General features: G+C 47.4%; 1 protein-coding gene across 7 annotated transcripts in view; it reads right to left on the reverse strand.

The window, feature by feature from the left end:
- RALGAPA1 (Ral GTPase activating protein catalytic subunit alpha 1) overlaps positions 1 to 18218 on the reverse strand; it is a 623631-nt gene that overhangs the window by 20361 nt on the left and 585052 nt on the right. For all 7 annotated transcript variants that reach the window (XM_069209127.1, XM_069209123.1, XM_069209128.1 and 4 more), the window contains one exon: positions 12624 to 12748. In XM_069209127.1, the coding sequence (XP_069065228.1) occupies positions 12624 to 12748 (125 nt within the window). The remainder of the gene's footprint in view (positions 1 to 12623; positions 12749 to 18218) is intronic.

Below are 18218 nucleotides of genomic sequence, written 5' to 3' on the forward strand. Positions count from 1 at the left end.
CCCTAAATTCTGTTGGTAAATCCAAGTGGCCAAACTCCAGGTACCATGCTGCCGGGTTCAGTGACTTGGGGTCATCATGGAGCATCTCTCCTTGGTATCTGGAGAGGAGCCTGTAGTGCGGGTTCAGTGGTGTTGCTGGATCTGCAGATAGCTGAAGTAGTTCGCTGTAACAATGCTGGTGTGACCACGCCGGTGCAACAAGGATTTGAGTGCAGTGATCTGTCTTCGCCTTCCTCAAAACCCTGTGGATCAGGGCACATGGAAGAAAGGCATAAGCAAAGATGCTGGATTATCTAATTGAAAGGGCATTGGCCAAGGTCCCAGGTTGTCAAACCACCTGGCGAAGCTCTGCATTTCTTGCTCCTCTGAGTGGTGAACGGATTAATCGTGGGCTGAACCCATTGTCGGAAGATGTATTAAACTTTGTTCAGGTGGAGCTCCTACTCGTGGCAGTCTGAAAGCTATTGACTGAGACCATCCGCCTGATCATTTGTTGTCTTTGTGAGAAATGACCCAGTCCCAGGATCAGGTCCCCCCTTTGCTTGGCTATGTAATTCACAGATGTTGTATGGCCCGATTAGGACTGCTTCATCTGCTATTCTTGGTAGGAATGCCTGTAAGCCCAGTCTTAGGGGTAGGGGCTCCAGTTCCCCAGCCATGCACGGTGGTATCCATTGTTAGCATGACCCTGTCTGATAAAGGCTGGAAAGTGAGACCTGCTTGCAGGGAATCTTCACTACAACAGTGCGTGTTTCAGTCATCTAGTGACTCGGACTGTGTTGTCCCATGAATCGTCAAATTGTTTTCACTGGGTGTCCAGTTCTTGTTGGACAGGTCTCATTTTAAGCCTGTAAAAGGGAAGGAGGTCTATGCAGGATGACATTAGGACCAGAAGAGACTTTACTGTATGACTGTGACCTAGTAGATAGTTTTTTTTTGCCGTGGCTGAAGCTGTTTTACTCTTTCCAGTGATCGGAATGCCTTCCTCAGCTGTGTATTGAGTATTGCTTCCAAGAACTTAATGTTCATCTGCAGCTCAAAAGAAGATTTCTCTTTGTGTAGAGAAAGACTAAACCTCCAAGAGAGGCTGATGCAGACAGCGGTATAAGCCTTTGGTTTTTCCTTCAATGGAGCCTGGATGAGCCCGTCATCCAAACAGGGGTATACTTGGCAATCCTGTCGCCCGCGGAGCACGGCAGCTGGTGCTAGGCAATCGGTGGAAATCCGATTTGCTGATCTAAGGCTGAATGTGATCAACTTGGATTGGTGGTGCTGCCCTGCTACAGAAGAGAAGAGGTCCTTCCTGTGCTTTCCGCAGATATGAATATGGAAATATTTGTCCTGACGGTCGAGGGTTGTCAAGTGATGATCTCCCAGGATCATCAGGAGGGGCTCCTGAAGCGTAACCATCCGGAGAGACTGCTTTTTCAGAAACGTCTTCGTTTGTCTGAGGTCCACAATCGGTCTCCGTTGTCCTGTTTTCGTTCCCTGGTCTGAGGATAAGTGGTGAATGTCCTTTCTGCTCTCGAGTGGGCAGACGGATGGTATTTGTACAAACTGGAAGGTATGTCCAGCTGCCGCACCTGCCGTCCGATGTTATAGACTCCCTAGAGGGGGCAAACGGGAGATTATCCCCAACCTATCTTCTGGGGTTGATGTAAGAGGGATAGCTGTGAAGAGTCGAACTCTCTTTTGGTTCTCGTTGGAGCGTGACTGGGAGGAGCTCTTATTCTGCCCCGATCTTCCATATCCCGGACGGTGGTTGAGCTTCTGGTATCTCCTTGATCGCAACCAGTTTGCCGCTGGGAGTAGTATGGTTCTCCTTGACCTCCATCCTGAGTGAACCCTCCCCTTTAGGCTTGGGATCCGCATGAGCCAATGAAAGTTGCTGAGTTGGGGAGTCGGTATTGCAATAGTCCAAGTGATTTTGCTGTATGCGTGTCTGTTACTCTGGAGGGACTCTTCCAGATGTTTCTCAAACAGGGTCAGGCCATCAAACGAAAGTCAAGGATGTCTGATGGTACTGCTGGACAGAAGGCTTGGAACCTGAGCCCAGCCGTGCCTGCGAGGAGCCCCTGCCAGCTGAGGGAAGCCTGCTTTTGTTCACTGCTGCATCAATGATGCCTGTCAGTGCTGTTTCTCCTCCTTTGAGGATTGCCTTAACACCCTCTTGTTTGTCCTCTAGGAGGTAAGGAAGGGTGAGACGTCATGCCACTTCTGGCAACCATACCATCCTAAAATCCCTACAGCATCAGCAACTTTAAGGGATGATGTTGCCTCAGAACTAATTCTGCAGCTAAAATTATTGATCATCTCTACCAAGAGGAGCGGGCGATGTTGTGATGGTGTTCTTTGTTCTTCATTGGGCTGCTGATATTATAACAAGGCCCACTTTGGATGGCCGGTAAGACAGGGTGTGGTCGAATCTGGGTCCCTGTACTTCTCCAGTCGTGGTATTACTGCTGGGACTGCTGCTGTCGTCTTCTTCGGTTTCAGTCCTTCCTAACAGGCATAATCCACTATAGGAATGGATTTTATGGTCTTGCGTTCGGTTCCTAAACTTATGAAGGAAGCACTGTGGCTCTACCACAGACATTGGTGAACTAAACTTACTAGCTAATCTCTTCATCAGTGAACGCGGGCTATATCATCTAAGGGTGGTTGGCTATCATCCTCCTTGGGTATGATGTAGTCCTCCCCACCATCATTACCTCCCGTCATGTCCTGGTGGACGTTCACATTCTCCATCAACCCCATCTGAACAGAGTCAGATGAGTCTCCCATGTCCTCAGGAGTTGATCGGTTGAGTAATTTGTTGACTGTTCTGGGAGATGGTTCCTCTGGAAGTGAGTGAGGTAGTGAGGTAGTGAGGCAGTGAGGAGTAGGCAGCCAACGAGGTGTAGCTGGCAGAGGAGGAGGTGGAGGAGACGGTAAAATAGATAAAGCAGGAACAGCAGGCGGACAGACAGAGTGCTGAGGCAGTAATCTCTGAAACCTGCCCACCATCTGCTGTGGGGTAGATGAGAATGCTACAGGCACCTAAAAGACTTCTGGGTCCCTGATGTAACAAGGAAGCATCCAGGACTATGGACTATCTGGTGTAAAATCCTGTCGATATTCTAACGCTTGGTAAGGTTTCTCCTCATGCATTACACCCACACAATCCAGGATGTATTGGACATCCAATCATGAGGGCTGTAAGCAGTCTCTCAGGCGAGGTCACAGGTACCTTCTCAAATTCCGTCTCCAGTACTTGGGTGGACACACTTGCTGTCAGGTTTTGTGGGTGAAAACGTGGTTGCAGTAAAAACTGTTGTCAATTGTATCCTCAACGTGGAAAGTGTTGCTGTGGAGGGTGTTGTGATCATGGGAGCTGTGGGTGGTACCAGCAATGACGGCCGAGGAGAGCAGTCGTAGATGGTGCAGTTGTCGTCCATGGGATTTTCTTTATGGTTGTGGACGAAGGGGTTTCTGACGATGGAGAAGGTCTTTTCCTCTCCACTGATGGTTGTTCCTCGCAGGGGGGTGACATTGGTGCTCAGTTGTGTGCGCAGAGAAGCGGTCGCCTCTCCAGGAGTGCTCTTCCCTAGGCACTTTCTGTTAAGAGGCGGCTGCTGGCTCTTTGTGGAAGAAGTCCAGCTAAGGGAGCAGTGCACGCCTCCTTTTCTTGCGTTGCCCTGTGGCACTGCCTGGCGGGCACTTTGAGGGGCCACCCCCCTTAGAAGGAGAATACTTATTACTTTCTAGTAGACATACTGTCAGCTACTCTCCCTGCCCTTCAGAGTTTTAGAAGAAAACGACAAACAAATATCACATAGTGAAGCCTTGTGACTGGAATATAGGCAGGAAATGCATTGACCTGGTAGTTCATCAATATAAATCCTTCTCTCTCTACAGGTAGAACAGGAAAGTGAATACAGATTTGTTTCCTCCGTCAGTCATGGTGACAGTCGGAGACAGAGAAAGAAGATCTCCCTGGCCCAGACAAAAGGGAATTTTACCTTAACAACAGCTCTCAGTGCCTTGGAAGCTGAAGGTAAGGCTGGTTCACTCCCAGGCCGGGCCAGAGATGTTAAAAGGATGACTGAGAGCTCGGAGCAGGGCTCTGCCTGGAGATTCCCTCGCATATGTGAGGCTGACATCTGGGCTATGGCGCCCTCTAGGGGAGCAGGATAGCTGGCACCTCCACCAAATGGGCTGAAGTTTGGGCGGCTTCACATTAGGTGGATGTGCTTCTAAACAAGCACTGTTAAGGTCTCTAGCTTTTCTAGCACTCTTTACTACTATTTCAGATTACCGGGGAATCCCGGCCTGATGGCAGGGAATGACTCAAGCATGTGAATATATGACAGATCCACAGCTGGGGAAGGACTAGTAACCGTGCGTGATATTAGACGCAGTAGAGTGATCTGCGAGCCGTGTGTACTATCAAAGGATGAAGTGTGATGTGGGAGCAGTGTGTACTATCATAGGATGAAGTGTGATAGTGGGAGCAGTGTGCACTATCAAAGGATGTAGTGTGATGTGGGAACAGTGTGTACTATCAAAGGATGAAGTGTGATGTGGGAGCAGTGTGTACCATCAAAGGATGAAGTGTGATGTGGGAGCAGTGTGTACCATCAAAGGATGAAGTGTGATGTGGGAGCAGTGGGTACCATCAAAGGATGTAGTGTGATGTGGGAGCAGTGTGTACTATCAAAGGATGAAATGTGATGTGGGAGCAGTGTGTACTATCATAGGATGATTTGTGAGCAGTGTGTACTATCATAGGATGATGTTGGAGCAGTGTCTACTATCAAAGGGTGATGTGGGAGCAGTGTGTACTATCAAAGGATGAAGTGTGATGTGGGAGCAGTGTGTACTATCAAAGGATGAAGTGTGATGTGGGAGCAGTGTGTACTATCATAGGATGAAGTGTGATGTGGGAGCAGTGTGTACTATCATAGGAGGAAGTGTGATGTGGGAGCAGTGTGTACTACCATAGGAGGCAGTGTGATCTGGGAGCAGTGTGTACTATCAAAGGATGAAATGTGATCTGGGAGCAGTGTGTACTATCAAAGGATGAAGTGTGATGTGGGAGCAGTGCGTACTATCAAAGGATGAAGTTTGATGTGGGAGCAGTGTGTACCATCAAAGGTTGAAGTGTGATGTGGGAGCAGTATGTACCATCAAAGGATGTAGTGTGATGTGGGGACAGTGTGTACTATCAAAGGATGAAGTATGATGTGGGAGCAGTGTGTATTATCATAGGATGAAGTGTGCTGTGGCAGCAGTGTGTACTATCAATGGATGAAGTGTGATGTGGGAGCAGTGGGCACTATCAGAGGATGAAGTGTGATGTGGGGACATTGTATACTTTCATAGGAGGAAGTGTGACTTGGGTGCAGTATGTACTATCAAAGGATTTAGTGTGATGTGGGAGCAGTGTGTACCATCATAGGATGAAGTGTGATGTGGGGACAGTGAGTACTATCATAGGATGAAGTGTGATGTGGCAGCAGTGTGTACCATCAAAGGATGAAGTGTGATGTGGGAGCAGTGTGTACCATCAAAGGATGAAGTGTGATCTGGGAGCAGTGTGTACCATCAAAGGATGAAGTGTGATGTGGGAGCAGAGTGTACTATCATAGGATGAAGTGTTGTGTGAGCAGTGTGTACTATCATAGGATGAAGTGTGATGTGGCAGCAGTGTGCACTATCAAAGGATGTAGTGTGATGTGGGGACAGTGTGTACTATCAAAGGATGAAGTGTGATGTGGGAGCAGTGTGTACCATCAAAGGATGAAGTGTGACGTGGGAGCAGTGGGTACCATCAAAGGATGTAGTGTGATGTGGGAGCAGTGTGTACTATCAAAGGATGAAGTGTGATGTGGGAGCAGTGTGTACTATCAAAGGATGAAGTGTGATGTGGGAGCAGTGTGTACCATCAAAGGATGAAGTGTGATGTGGGAGCAGTGTGTACCATCAAAGGATGAAGTGTGATGTGGGAGCAGTGTGTTCCATCAAAGGATGAAGTGTGATGTGGGAGCAGTGTGTACTATCAAAGGGTGAAGTGTGATATGGGAGCAGTATGTACCATCAAAGGATGTAGTGTGATGTGGGGACAGTGTGTACTATCAACGGATGAATTGTGATGTGGGAGCAGTGTGCACTATCAGAGGATGAAGTGTGATGTGGGGACATTGTATACTATCATAGGAGGAAGTGTGATCTGGGAGCAGTGTGTACCATCAAAGGATGAAGTGTGATGTGGGAGCAGTGGGTACCATCAAAGGATGTAGTGTGATGTGGGAGCAGTGTGTACTATCAAAGGATGAAGTGTGATGTGGGAGCAGTGTGTACTATCAAAGGATGAAGTGTGATGTGGGAGCAGTGTGTATTATCAAAGGATGAAGTGTGATGTGGCAACAGTGTGCACTATCAAAGGATGTAGTATGATGTGGGGACAGTGTGTACTATCAGAGGATGAAGTGTGATCTGGGAGCAGTGTGTACTATCAGAGCATGAAGTGTGATCTGGGAGCAGTGTGTACTATCAGAGCATGAAGTGTGATCTGGGAGCAGTGCGCACTATTAAAGGATGTAGTGTGATGTGGGGACAGTGTGTACTATCATAGGATGAAGTGTGATGTGGGGACAGTGTGCACTATCACAGGATATCGTGTGATGTGGGGACAGTGTGTACTATCAAAGGATGATATGTGATCTAGGAGCAATGTGTACTATCAAAGGATGAAATGTGTTGTGGGAGCAGTGTGTACTATCAAAGGATGAAGTGTGATGTCGGAGCAGTGTGTACTATTAAAGGCTGACGTGTGATGTCGGAGCAGTGTGTACCATCAAAGGATGACGTGTGATCTGGGAGCAGTGTGTACTATCAAAGGATGCAGTGTGATGTGGTAGCAGTGTGTACTATCAACGGATGAAGTGTGATGTGGCAACAGTGTGCACTATCATAGGATGAAGTGTGATGTGGGAGCAGTGTGTACTATCAGAATGAAGAGCGATGTGGGAGCAGTGTGTACTATCAAAGGATGACGTGTGATGTGGCAGCAGTGTGTACTATCATAGAATGAAGGGTGATGTGGGAGCAGTGTGTACTATCACAGGATGAAGCGTGATGTGGGAGCAGTGTGCACTATCAAAGGATGACGTGTGATGTGGGAGCAGTGTGTACTATCAAAGGATGAAGTGTGATGTGGCAGCAGTGTGACTCAAGCATGTGGCTATATGAAAGATCCAAAGCTGGGGAAGGACTAGTAACCGTGTGTGATATTAGACGCAGTAGACTGATCTGCGAGCAGTGTGTACTATCAAAGGATGAAGTGTGATCTGGGAGCAGTGTATACCATCAAAGGATGACGTGTGATGTCGGAGCAGTGTGTACCATCAAAGGATGACGTGTGATGTGGGAGCAGTGTGTACTATCAAAGGATGTAGTGTGATCTGGGAGCAGTGTGTACTATTAAAGGATGACGTGTTATGTCGGAGCAGTGTGTACCATAAAAGGATGACGTGTGATGTGGGAGCAGTGTGTACTATCAAAGGATGCAGTGTGATCTGGGAGCAGTGTGCACTATCATAGGATGAAGTGTGATATTGGGAGCAGTGTGTACTATCATAAGATGAAGTGTGATGTGGGACCAGTGTGTACTATCATAGGTGGAAGTGTGATGTGGGAGCAGTGTGTACTATCATAGGAGGATGTGGGAGCAGTGTGTACTATCATAGGATGAAGTGTGATATGGGAGCAGTGTGTACTATCAAAGGATGAAGTGTGATCTGGGAGCAGTGTGCACTATCAAAGGATGAAGTGTGATGCGGGGACAGTGGGCACTATCATAGGATGAAGTCTGATAGTGGGAGCAGTGTGTACTATCAAAGGATGAAGTGTGATGTGGGGACATTGTATACTATCATGGGATGAAGTGTGATGTGGGAGCAGTGTGTACTACCATAGAAGGCAGTGTGATCTGGGAGCAGTGTGTACTATCCAAGGATAAAATGTGATGTGGGAGCAGTGTGTACTATCAAAGGATGAAGTGTGATGTGGGAGCAGTGTGTACTATAAAAGGATGAAATGTGATGTGGTAGCAGTGTGTACTATCAAAGGATGAAATGTGATGTGGGAGCAGTGTGCACTATCATAGGATGAAGTGTGATAGTGTGTACTATCATAAGATGAAGTGTGATGTGGGACCAGTGTGTACTATCATAGGAGGAAGTGTGATGTGGGAGCAGTGTGTACTATCATAGGAGGAAATGTGATGTGGGAGCAGTGTGTACTATCATAGGATGAAGTGTGATCTGGGAGCAGTGTGTACTATCAAAGGATGAAGTGTGATCTGGGAGCAGTGTGCACTATCAAAGGATGAAGTGTGATGCGGGGACATTGTATACTATCATAGGATGAAGTGTGATGTGGGAGCAGTGTGTACTATCATAGGAGGAAGTGTGATGTGGGAGCAGTGTGTACTACCATAGGAGGCAGTGTGATGTGGGAGCAGTGTGTACTACCATAGGAGGCAGTGTGATCTGGGAGCAGTGTGTGCTATCAAAGGATGAAATGTGATCTGGGAGCAGTGTGTACTATCAAAGGATGAAGTGTGATGTGGGAGCAGTGTGTACTATCAAAGGATGAAATGTGATGTGGTAGCAGTGTGTACTATCAAAGGATGAAATGTGATGTGGGAGCAGTGTGTACTATCATAGGATGATGTGTGAGCAGTGTGAACTATCATAGGATAATTTGTGAGCAGTGTGTACTATCATAGGATGATGTGGGAGCAGTGTGTACTATCATAGGATGATGTGTGAGCAGTGTGTCCTGTCGTAGGATGATGTGATGTAGGAGCAGTGTGTACCATCATATGATGAAATGTGATGTGGGAGCAGTGTGTACCACCATAGGATGAAATGTGATGTGGTATGAGTGTGTACTATCAAAGGATGAAATGTGATGTGGGAGCAGTGTGTACTATCATAGGATGATGTGGGAGCAGTGTCTACTATCAAAGGATGAATTGTGATGTGGGAGCAGTGTGTACTATCAAAGGATGAAATGTGATGTGGTAGCAGTGTGTACTATCAAAGGATGAAATGTGATGTGGGAGCAGTGTGTATTATCATAGGATGATGCGGGAGCAGTGTGTACTATCATAGGATGATGCGGGAGCAGTGTGTACTATCATAGGATGATGCGGGAGCAGTGTGTACTATCATAGGATGATGTGGGAGCAGTGTCTACTATCAAAGGATGAAGTGTGATGTGGGAGCAGTGTGTACCATCAAAGGATGATGCGGGAGCAGTGTGTACTATCATAGGATGATGCGGGAGCAGTGTGTACTATCATAGGATGATGCGGGAGCAGTGTGTACTATCATAGGATGATGCGGGAGCAGTGTGTACTATCATAGGATGATGTGGGAGCAGTGTCTACTATCAAAGGATGAAGTGTGATGTGGGAGCAGTGTGTACCATCATAGGATGAAATGGGATGTGGGAGCAGTTTGTACCATCAAAGGATGAAGTGTGATCTGGGAGCAGTGTGTACTATCAAAGGATAAAGTGTGATGTGGGAGCAGTGTGTACTATCAAAGGATAAAGTGTGCTGCGGCAGCAGTGTGTACTATCAAAGGATAAAGTGTGCTGCGGTAGTAGTGTGTACTATCAGAGGATGAAGTGTGATCTGGGAGAAGTGTGTATTATCAAAGGATGATGTGGGGACATTGTATACTATCATAGGATAAAGTGTGATGTGGGAGCAGTGTGTACTATCATAGGATGAAGTGTGATGTGGGAGCAGTGTGTACTATCATAGGACGAAGTGTGATGTGGGGGCAGATTGAACTATCATAGGATGAGTGTGATCACTGAAATGGGAGCTCTGACCATCATAAGAGATGTTCGAATCATGTCTCATCAATGAGATGGGAGCAGTGTGAATTATCAGAGATGGGAGATGCAGGTCTGATCATCGTGATGGGAGCAAGATGTATTATCAGAGAAGGGAGAAGCCTTTCTCATCAGTGAGATGGGATCAGTGTGTATTATCAGAGATGGGAGAAGCATGTCTTATCACTGGGATGGGAGCAGTGTGTATTATCAGAGATGGAGATGCATGTTTTATCATTGAGATGGGAGAAGTGAGAAGCATGTTGCATCAGTGAGATGGGATCGGTGTGTATTTTCAGAGAACGAAGAAGCATGTCTCACCAGTGAGATGGGATCAGTGTGTATTATTGGATGGGAGAAGCATGTCTCATCAGTGAGGAGTGGTGTGTGCTATCACAGAAGGGAGGTGCATGTCTCATCAGTGAGTGCAGAGTGGTGCAGATCATCCCTGGGATGGGATCAGTGTGTATTATTGGATGGGAGAAGCATGTCATCAGTGAGATGGGATCAGTGTGTATTTTCAGAGAAGGGAGAAGCACGTCTCATCAGTGAGATGGGATCAGTGTGTATTATTGGATGGTAGAAGCAGGTCTTATCAGTGAGATGGGATCAGTGTGTATTATTGGATGGGAAAAGCATGTCTCATCAGTGAGATGGGATCAGTGTGTATTTTCAGAGAAGGGAGAAGCATGTCTCATCAGTGTGATAGGAGTGGTGTGTGCTATCAGAGAAGGGAGACCCATGTCTCATCACTGGGATGGGAGCAGTGTGCATTATTGGATGGGAGAAGAACGTCTCATCAGTGAGATGGGATCAGTGTGTATTATTGGATGGGAGAAGCACGTCTCATCAGTGAGATGGGATCAGTGTGTATTATTGGATGGGAGAAGCATGTCTCATCAGTGTGATAGGAGTGGTGTGTGCTATCAGAGAAGGGAGACACATGTCATCACTGGGATGGGAGCAGTGTGTATTATCAGAGATGGGGGTGCATGTTTTATCATTGAGATGGGAGAAGTGTGAGAAGCATGTTGCATCAGTGAGATGGGATCGGTGTGTATTTTCAGAGAACGAAGAAGCATGTCTCACCAGTGAGATGGGATCAGTGTGTATTATTGGATGGGAGAAGCATGTCTCATCAGTGTGATAGGAGTGGTGTGTGCTATCACAGAAGGGAGGTGCATGTCTCTTCAGTGAGTGCAGAGTGGTGCAGATCATCCCTGGGATGGGATCAGTGTGTATTATTGGATGGGAGAAGCATGTCTCATCAGTGAGATGGGATCAGTGTGTATTTTCAGAGAAGGGAGAAGCACGTCTCATCAGTGAGATGGGATCAGTGTGTATTATTGGATGGGAGAAGCATGTCTCATTAGTGATATGGGATCAGTGTGTATTTTCAGAGAAGGGAGACGCATGTCTCATCAGTGAGATGGGAGCAGTGTGTATTATTGGATGGGAAAAGCATGTCTCATCAGTGAGATGGGATCAGTGTGTATTTTCAGAGAAGGGAGAAGCATGTCTCATCAGTGTGATAGGAGTGGTGTATGCTATCAGAGAAGGGAGACCCATGTCATCACTGGGATGGGAGCAGTGTGTATTATTGGATGGGAGAAGCACGTCTCATCAGTGAGATGGGATCAGTGTGTATTATTGGATGGCAGAAGCACGTCTCATCATGAGATGGGATCAGTGTGTATTATTGGATGGGAGAGGCACGTCTCATCAGTGTGATAGGAGTGGTGTGTGCTATCACAGAAGGGAGACGAATGTCTCATCAGTGAGATGGGATCAGTGTTTTATTGGATGGGAGAAGCATGTCTCATCGGTGAGATAGGAGTGGTGTGTGCTATCAGAGAAGGGAGGCGCATGTCTCATCAGTGAGTGCAGAGTGGTGCAGATCATCACTGGGATGGGAGCAGTGTGTATTACTGGATGGGAGAAACACGTCTCATCGGTGTGATACAAGTGGTGTGTGCTATCAGAGAAGGGAGACGCATGTCTCATCAGTGTGATAGGAGTGGTGTGTGCTATCAGAGAAGGAAGACCCATGTCTCATCGCTGGGATGGGAGCAGTGTGTATTATTGGATGGGAGACGCACGTCTCATCAGTGTGATAGGAGTGGTGTGTGCTATCACAGAAGGGAGACGCATGTCTCATCAGTGAGATGGGATCAGTGTTTTATTGGATGGGAGAAGCACGTCTCATCGGTGAGATAGGAGTGGTGTGTGCTATCAGAGAAGGGAGGCGCATGTCTCACAATGAGTGCAGAGTGGTGCAGATCATCACTGGGATGGGAGCAGTGTACATTATATTGTGCTGGAGGTCCAGGTTCGAGTAAGAATTTATTGACCACTTCTCAGGATGGGACCACCTTGAAATAGTTGCCAGGATCCCTGGACCCCAGTTTATTACTCTTCTAAGAGAACGGCAGGCAGAGGGCATCTGCTAGGGCAGCCCTTCGTGACCGAAGCGAGCCTACGGTGGGGCCACTGGTCTCCTGAAGCCGCCACCGGCGAGCCCCGACCCCTGCAGGCTGCTGGACCACAGGGATTAGTGACCCCTCCAGCCTTTTCCCAGCTGTGTGCAGTGCAGTGCAGTGTGGTCCTACGAGGGTATCTGTGCACTGCCTCACTGGGAGGAATGGCCACTCTCACCACTCACAGCAGATGCTCAGACTGCAGCACACCATAGCTGGCAGGTCACAATGGAACAGGGTCAGGGGGCTTACCCGAGTCCGGAGGCAGGTGGTTGCTGGGTGCCGGGCAGAAGACCTGTGCCGCATAGTCCTCGAACATGGTGGGCTCCAGGTGGTGCTGGATGATGGAGTCCAGGTAGCGTGCGCGCTCCTCGTAGCTGGGTTACAAGTCAAGGAGGAACTGGAACACTGCTTCAGTGCATGCGCGCGCGCACACAACCCATGCAGGACAGGGAGGGAATGATTACAAACTAACACTGCTGGATGAACAGGTGGCTTCAGTGCATGCGCGCGCACGCAACCCATGCAGAACAGGGAAGGGACGATTACAAACTTTAACACTGCTGGATGAATAGCTGGTTTCAGTGCACACAACCCACGGAGGACAGGGAAGGGACGATTAGAAACTTTAACACTGCTGGATGAATAGGTGGTTTCAGTGCACACAACCCATGGAGGACAGAGAGGGACGATTATAAACATTAACACTGCTGGATGAATAAGTAGCTTCAGTGCACACAACCCATGGAGGGCAGGGAGGGGACGATTACAAACTTTAACACTGCTGGCTTCACTGTGTACGCGCTCCCCTCAACCCCCACCTAGAAGACTGGAGATAAAGGTTAGTAACTACAAAGTAACCATAGTCTTAGAGGCAGCCTCAGGGTGACCGTGGTCCCTTTGGGTATCTGGAAGAGATCAGAGCCCAGGAGAGGCGGCTCTCATTAAAGTAACACAACACACACACCAGCCCCATCCTCCCACAGGGAGTGCATGGTGATAAAGATGGACATTGAGAAACCCTGCCATTAAGGTGCTTCACACGCTCGCCCCCTGTCGGGAGGCGTCCAGAAGGATGTAGAAACAGCTCTTCGGTTACTGCACACACACGCTGAAGCTTTATATTCGGAAACAGCCTCACCCCCAACTCCGACCCCTTCCCATAATCACCAGCGTTTAAAATCCAATTCTCAAGGGTTTTACATCCAGTCATAGAGATTGTGAAAAACAAGGGGGTGGCTGGGTGGAAGCGAATCCTCTAAGTAGCGAAACCCCATGAAAGATGTTTTCGTTGCGTTTAGGCCTCGCCATCCATCTTCCTCAGCTCGACAGGACGGCCTAGAGTAGGAATCACCACGATTCAACTGTACGCTGGCCACAGCATCTTCAGTTGTATCTGAGGTAACCCATAGATGCCCTACAGCTGTGTGAAAAAGACAAATACACCCCCTCAACACCTGGATGCAGAGGAAGGGTCTGTATACACGGCCTCCAGGAACAACCCCAAACCTTTAAGGGCTTATTCACAAAGGTGTAGATTTACAATTGCACCTAGCAGTAACTTGACACTTTTTGGGATTTGCCACTTGTAGGAAAATGGCTCCCCACTACTTTTTGCCTGATATTGATGTTGACTTGACTGAGAAGTGTGCTGGACCCTGCGAACCAGGCCCCAGCACCAGTGTTCCTTCACCTAAAATGTACCATTGTGTCCACAATTGGCACACCCCTGGCACACAGATAAGTCCCTTGTAAAAGGTACCAGTGTTACCAAGGGCCCTGTGACCAGGGAATGTCCCTAAGGGCTGCGGTATGTGTTGTGCCACCCTAAAGGACCCCTCACCTAACACATGCACACTGCCATTGTAGATTGTGCGTGTTGGTGGGGAGAAAAAGGCAAAGTCGACATGGCATCCCCCTCAGGATGCCATGCACACACATGCTGCCTGTGGCATAGGTAAGTCACCCCTCTAGCAGGCCTTAAAGCCCTAAGGCAGGGTGCACTATACCACAGGTGAGGGCATAGCTGCAAGAGCAATATGCCCCTACAGTGTCTAAGTTCATTCTTAGACATTGGAAGTGCAGTGTGGCCATATTAAGTATATGGTCTGGGAGTTTGTAAAAACGAACTCCTCAGATTCATAATGGCTACACTGAATACTGGGAAGTTTGGTATCAAACTTCTCAGCACAATGAACCCCCACTGATGCCAGTGTGGGATTTATAAATAAAATGCATGCAGAGGGAATCTTAGAGATGCCCCCTGTATTTTACCCAATTGTTCAGTGCAGGACTGACTGGTCGGTGCAAGCCTGCTGCTGAGAGACGAGTTTCTGACCCCATGTGGTGAGGGCCTTTGTGCTCTCTGAGGACAGAAACAAGGCCTGCACTGGGTGGAGGTGCGTACTGCAGGAACTGTAACACCTAGCAGTGAGCCTCAAAGGGTCAGGCTTCGTGTTACAATGCCTCAGGGCACTCCAGCTAGTGCAGATGCCCAGCCCCCAGACAAAGCCCCACTTTTGGCGGCATGTCCAGAGGGATAGTTAGGAAAAACAAAGAGGAGTCACCACCTCAGCCAGGACCACCCCTAAAGTGACCAGAGCTGAAGCGACCTCCCTCCTTGCAGAATCCTCCATCTTGGTTTGGAGGACAGGGACCAATAGGGATAGGAATGTGCCCCCCTCCCCAAAGGGAGTGGACACAAGGAGGGTGTAGCCACCCTCAGGAACAGTAGCCATTGACTACTGCCCTCTGACCCCTAAAACGCCCCTAAATCTTGTATTTAAGAGCTCCCTGAACCAAGCTGGTCAGATTCCTGACAACCTCACAAGAAGGACTGCTTAGCGGAAACCCAAGCAGAGAAGGAAAGAAGACAACAACTAACTTGGCCCCAGCCCTACCGGCCTATCTCCTGTTTCAAAGAACCTGCAGAAGCAAAGCAACGCATCCTGCAGGTCCAGGGACCTCTGAAAAACCTCCAGAGGACTGCCTGCATCACAGAGGATCAAGAACTCCAGTGGACAGTGGCCATCAGCGGAAGAAGAAACATCTCCTGAAGGACTTTCACCTCACTCCAGAAGCGTGAGTCATAACCACACTGCACTTGACGCCCACGGCCCGAGTCGAGGTGGCCCAACCGCCCAGAGAGGACCCTCAGGCGACGGTGACCAAGTGCCCTCCCTGGGTTGACCTCTCCACCCCTCCATGATGACACCTGCAGAGGGAATCCCAAGGACCCCGACTGACCTGGATGACGATAACCAACGCCAAAGGACCCACTGCACCCGTAGCTCCCAGGCCTTCGAGAAATCGTCACCTGGTGCAGCAACGATCAACAGGCGGCCCTCTTCCCTGTCCGACCGGTGGTGTGCCCGAGATATTCCCCCTGGACCTCGCCTGCAGCGCCAGAGTGACCCACGGGGTCCCTTCATAGAGTTTCATTGGAAACCCGATGCTCGGTTTGCACCCTGCACTTGGCCGCCCCAGTGCCGCTGAGGGTGTGGGATTGGTGCCTACATGGGGCCCCTCCAGTGCTCCTCTAATCCCTCCTGGTCTGCCCTCCGAACCGTGGGTGCTTAGCTGCTGGTAGACCAAATTCTGAGTACCCGAGTCTCCATAGGAGCCCACATTAAAATTGCTCAACTTTGATCTCTGCACCCAGCCGGACTCGTGTTGCTGGTGGTGGGTGTTTGGGGTTGACTTGAACCCCCAACGGTGGACTACCTATAACCTGGAAACTGGAACTGTAAGTCGTGTACTTACCTCTAAAACTGTACTTTATTTTCTTCCCCCATGAACTGTTCTGACAGTGCAGTGTCCACTTTTAAAACAGATATTCTCTGTTTTCTTAAAAACTGTTTAGTTGACTAAAGTGAAACAAAGTTACATTGATGTCTATGCTAAGTACTTACCTGCAACAGTATTTACTTCTGAACTGAGTCTTGCGGTTCTAGTAATAAAGTAACAAAAATACATTTTTCTCTATAAGATCCTATTGGCCTGGAGTTACGTCTGAGTGTGTGTTCCTCATTTATTGCCTGTGTATAACAAATGCTTAACACTACCCTCTGATAAGCCTAACTGCTCGACCACACTACCACAAACAGAGCATCAGTATTATCTATTATTGCCTCTGTCAAGCCTCCTGGGGAACCCCTGGACTCTGTGCACACTATATCTCATTTTGATATAGTATATACAGAGCCAACTTCCTACACCACTTTAGAGTGCAAATGTACTACTAGGTGCAGATTTGCATGTCTCCAACCTCTCAAAAAGGGGGCGGTGCCTGCTACGACAGGATTTACATTTGTAAATTTACCACCAGCAACATGTTAGATATGAGCGGAGACTCTTCCATCAGGGGGCAGAGATCTTTTTGTGGGAAAGTATAAGGAAAAATTAGGACGTTTAATAAAAGCTTAAAAATATATTAATGTAAAATACACATGTAAATTCAACTAAAATAATTTGTAAGCTATATCTGAAAAAATACAATATTTACAGCATATTTAAACAACTGATTCAATGTTTAACAAATAAAGTAGATTAATTTAATTGATATTATCTAAAAATAATTTAAACTGTATTTTCACTATCATTTTTATATTTATTTCTGACATTTTATAATTAATTAAAATTATTAAGAGCTATATTCAATTATTTAAAAACAAAATAAAAAATTCACCATTTCATGCTCCTCTATGTCAATATCAGGTTAGATGTCCCGTTTCTCTTCATGAACTAATAATTCATTCTATTGACCTTCCAGATCACCACCACACGTTCACCGTCCCTCCAGCCGCTCACAAGAGCGGTGAAAATCAGGATCATTAATTAGTGAATGTTGCATCTTTAGGATAATTGGTGAATCAAGCTTTGAAAAAGCAAAAGATCTCCTTAGAAGGGGTATAGAGGGTCTTTTTAAGATCATTTTGCAAGCATTATTGTGATGGTGGGAGCTCTGCAGCTTTTGGAAGGATATTCTGATGTATTAGCTCCTGAGGATATACCCCAGAAGCAGCAGCAGTTCACGTTGTGCCAGGAAACGTGATGGCCGTACAATATCAACAAAACCAATTATTGCACTTGATGTGAATGGAAAGGGAAGGCACTGACATTTGAAGCGGTTTGGCTCTACTACTTCAATAACATTTAACAAACAACACTGAATTTTGGAAGTAATGTTACGTACATAAGGATATGAACTTGCAAAATAAAAATGAAAAACTGATGAAATTTAAGAAGTGTTATGTTTTTATTTTCTGGACTGGCCACCAATTTGTATTGTTGAACAAGTTACTTGCCTTCGGTAGAAAATTATCTGGTAGAGACATACTCTAGTTGCAGATTCCTTACCTTAGAATTTCCAGGCATCAGGCTGGATCCGGAGATTTTTCTTCGAGCAGTAACCTTGCACGCATTCGGCCGGCTCTGCATTCGGCGTTGGCATCGTGGTTGCTGTGATGACGTTGCAGTTGTATATCGGCGACACCCATGGGTACTGGCGTCAATTTCTTTTCATGACTTTTCACGCCAGAAGCGCAGAGCTATGAAGAACACTGATCCCAGTGCGCAAGAACTAGGGCCCTAAAAAGAAAGAAGTCCCTGTGCCTAGAAATCAGTTTGCAGAGCAGGGAGGATGGGTGGGTCAGCAAGGAATCTGCAACTAGAATATGTCTTTACCAGATAATTCATTACTGAAGGTAACTTGTTCATCTGATAGAGACTTGTAGTTCCAGATTCCTTATCCTAGAATACATACCCAAGAAATATCATCCTCGGAGGAGGGTCTGTTAACTAAGATCATACTAAAAAGTCCTGCAGGACCGAACGGCCAAAGTAGCC

This window comes from Pleurodeles waltl, chromosome 9 (assembly GCF_031143425.1).
Source record: "Pleurodeles waltl isolate 20211129_DDA chromosome 9, aPleWal1.hap1.20221129, whole genome shotgun sequence".
Classification (NCBI taxonomy): Eukaryota; Metazoa; Chordata; class Amphibia; order Caudata; family Salamandridae; genus Pleurodeles; species Pleurodeles waltl.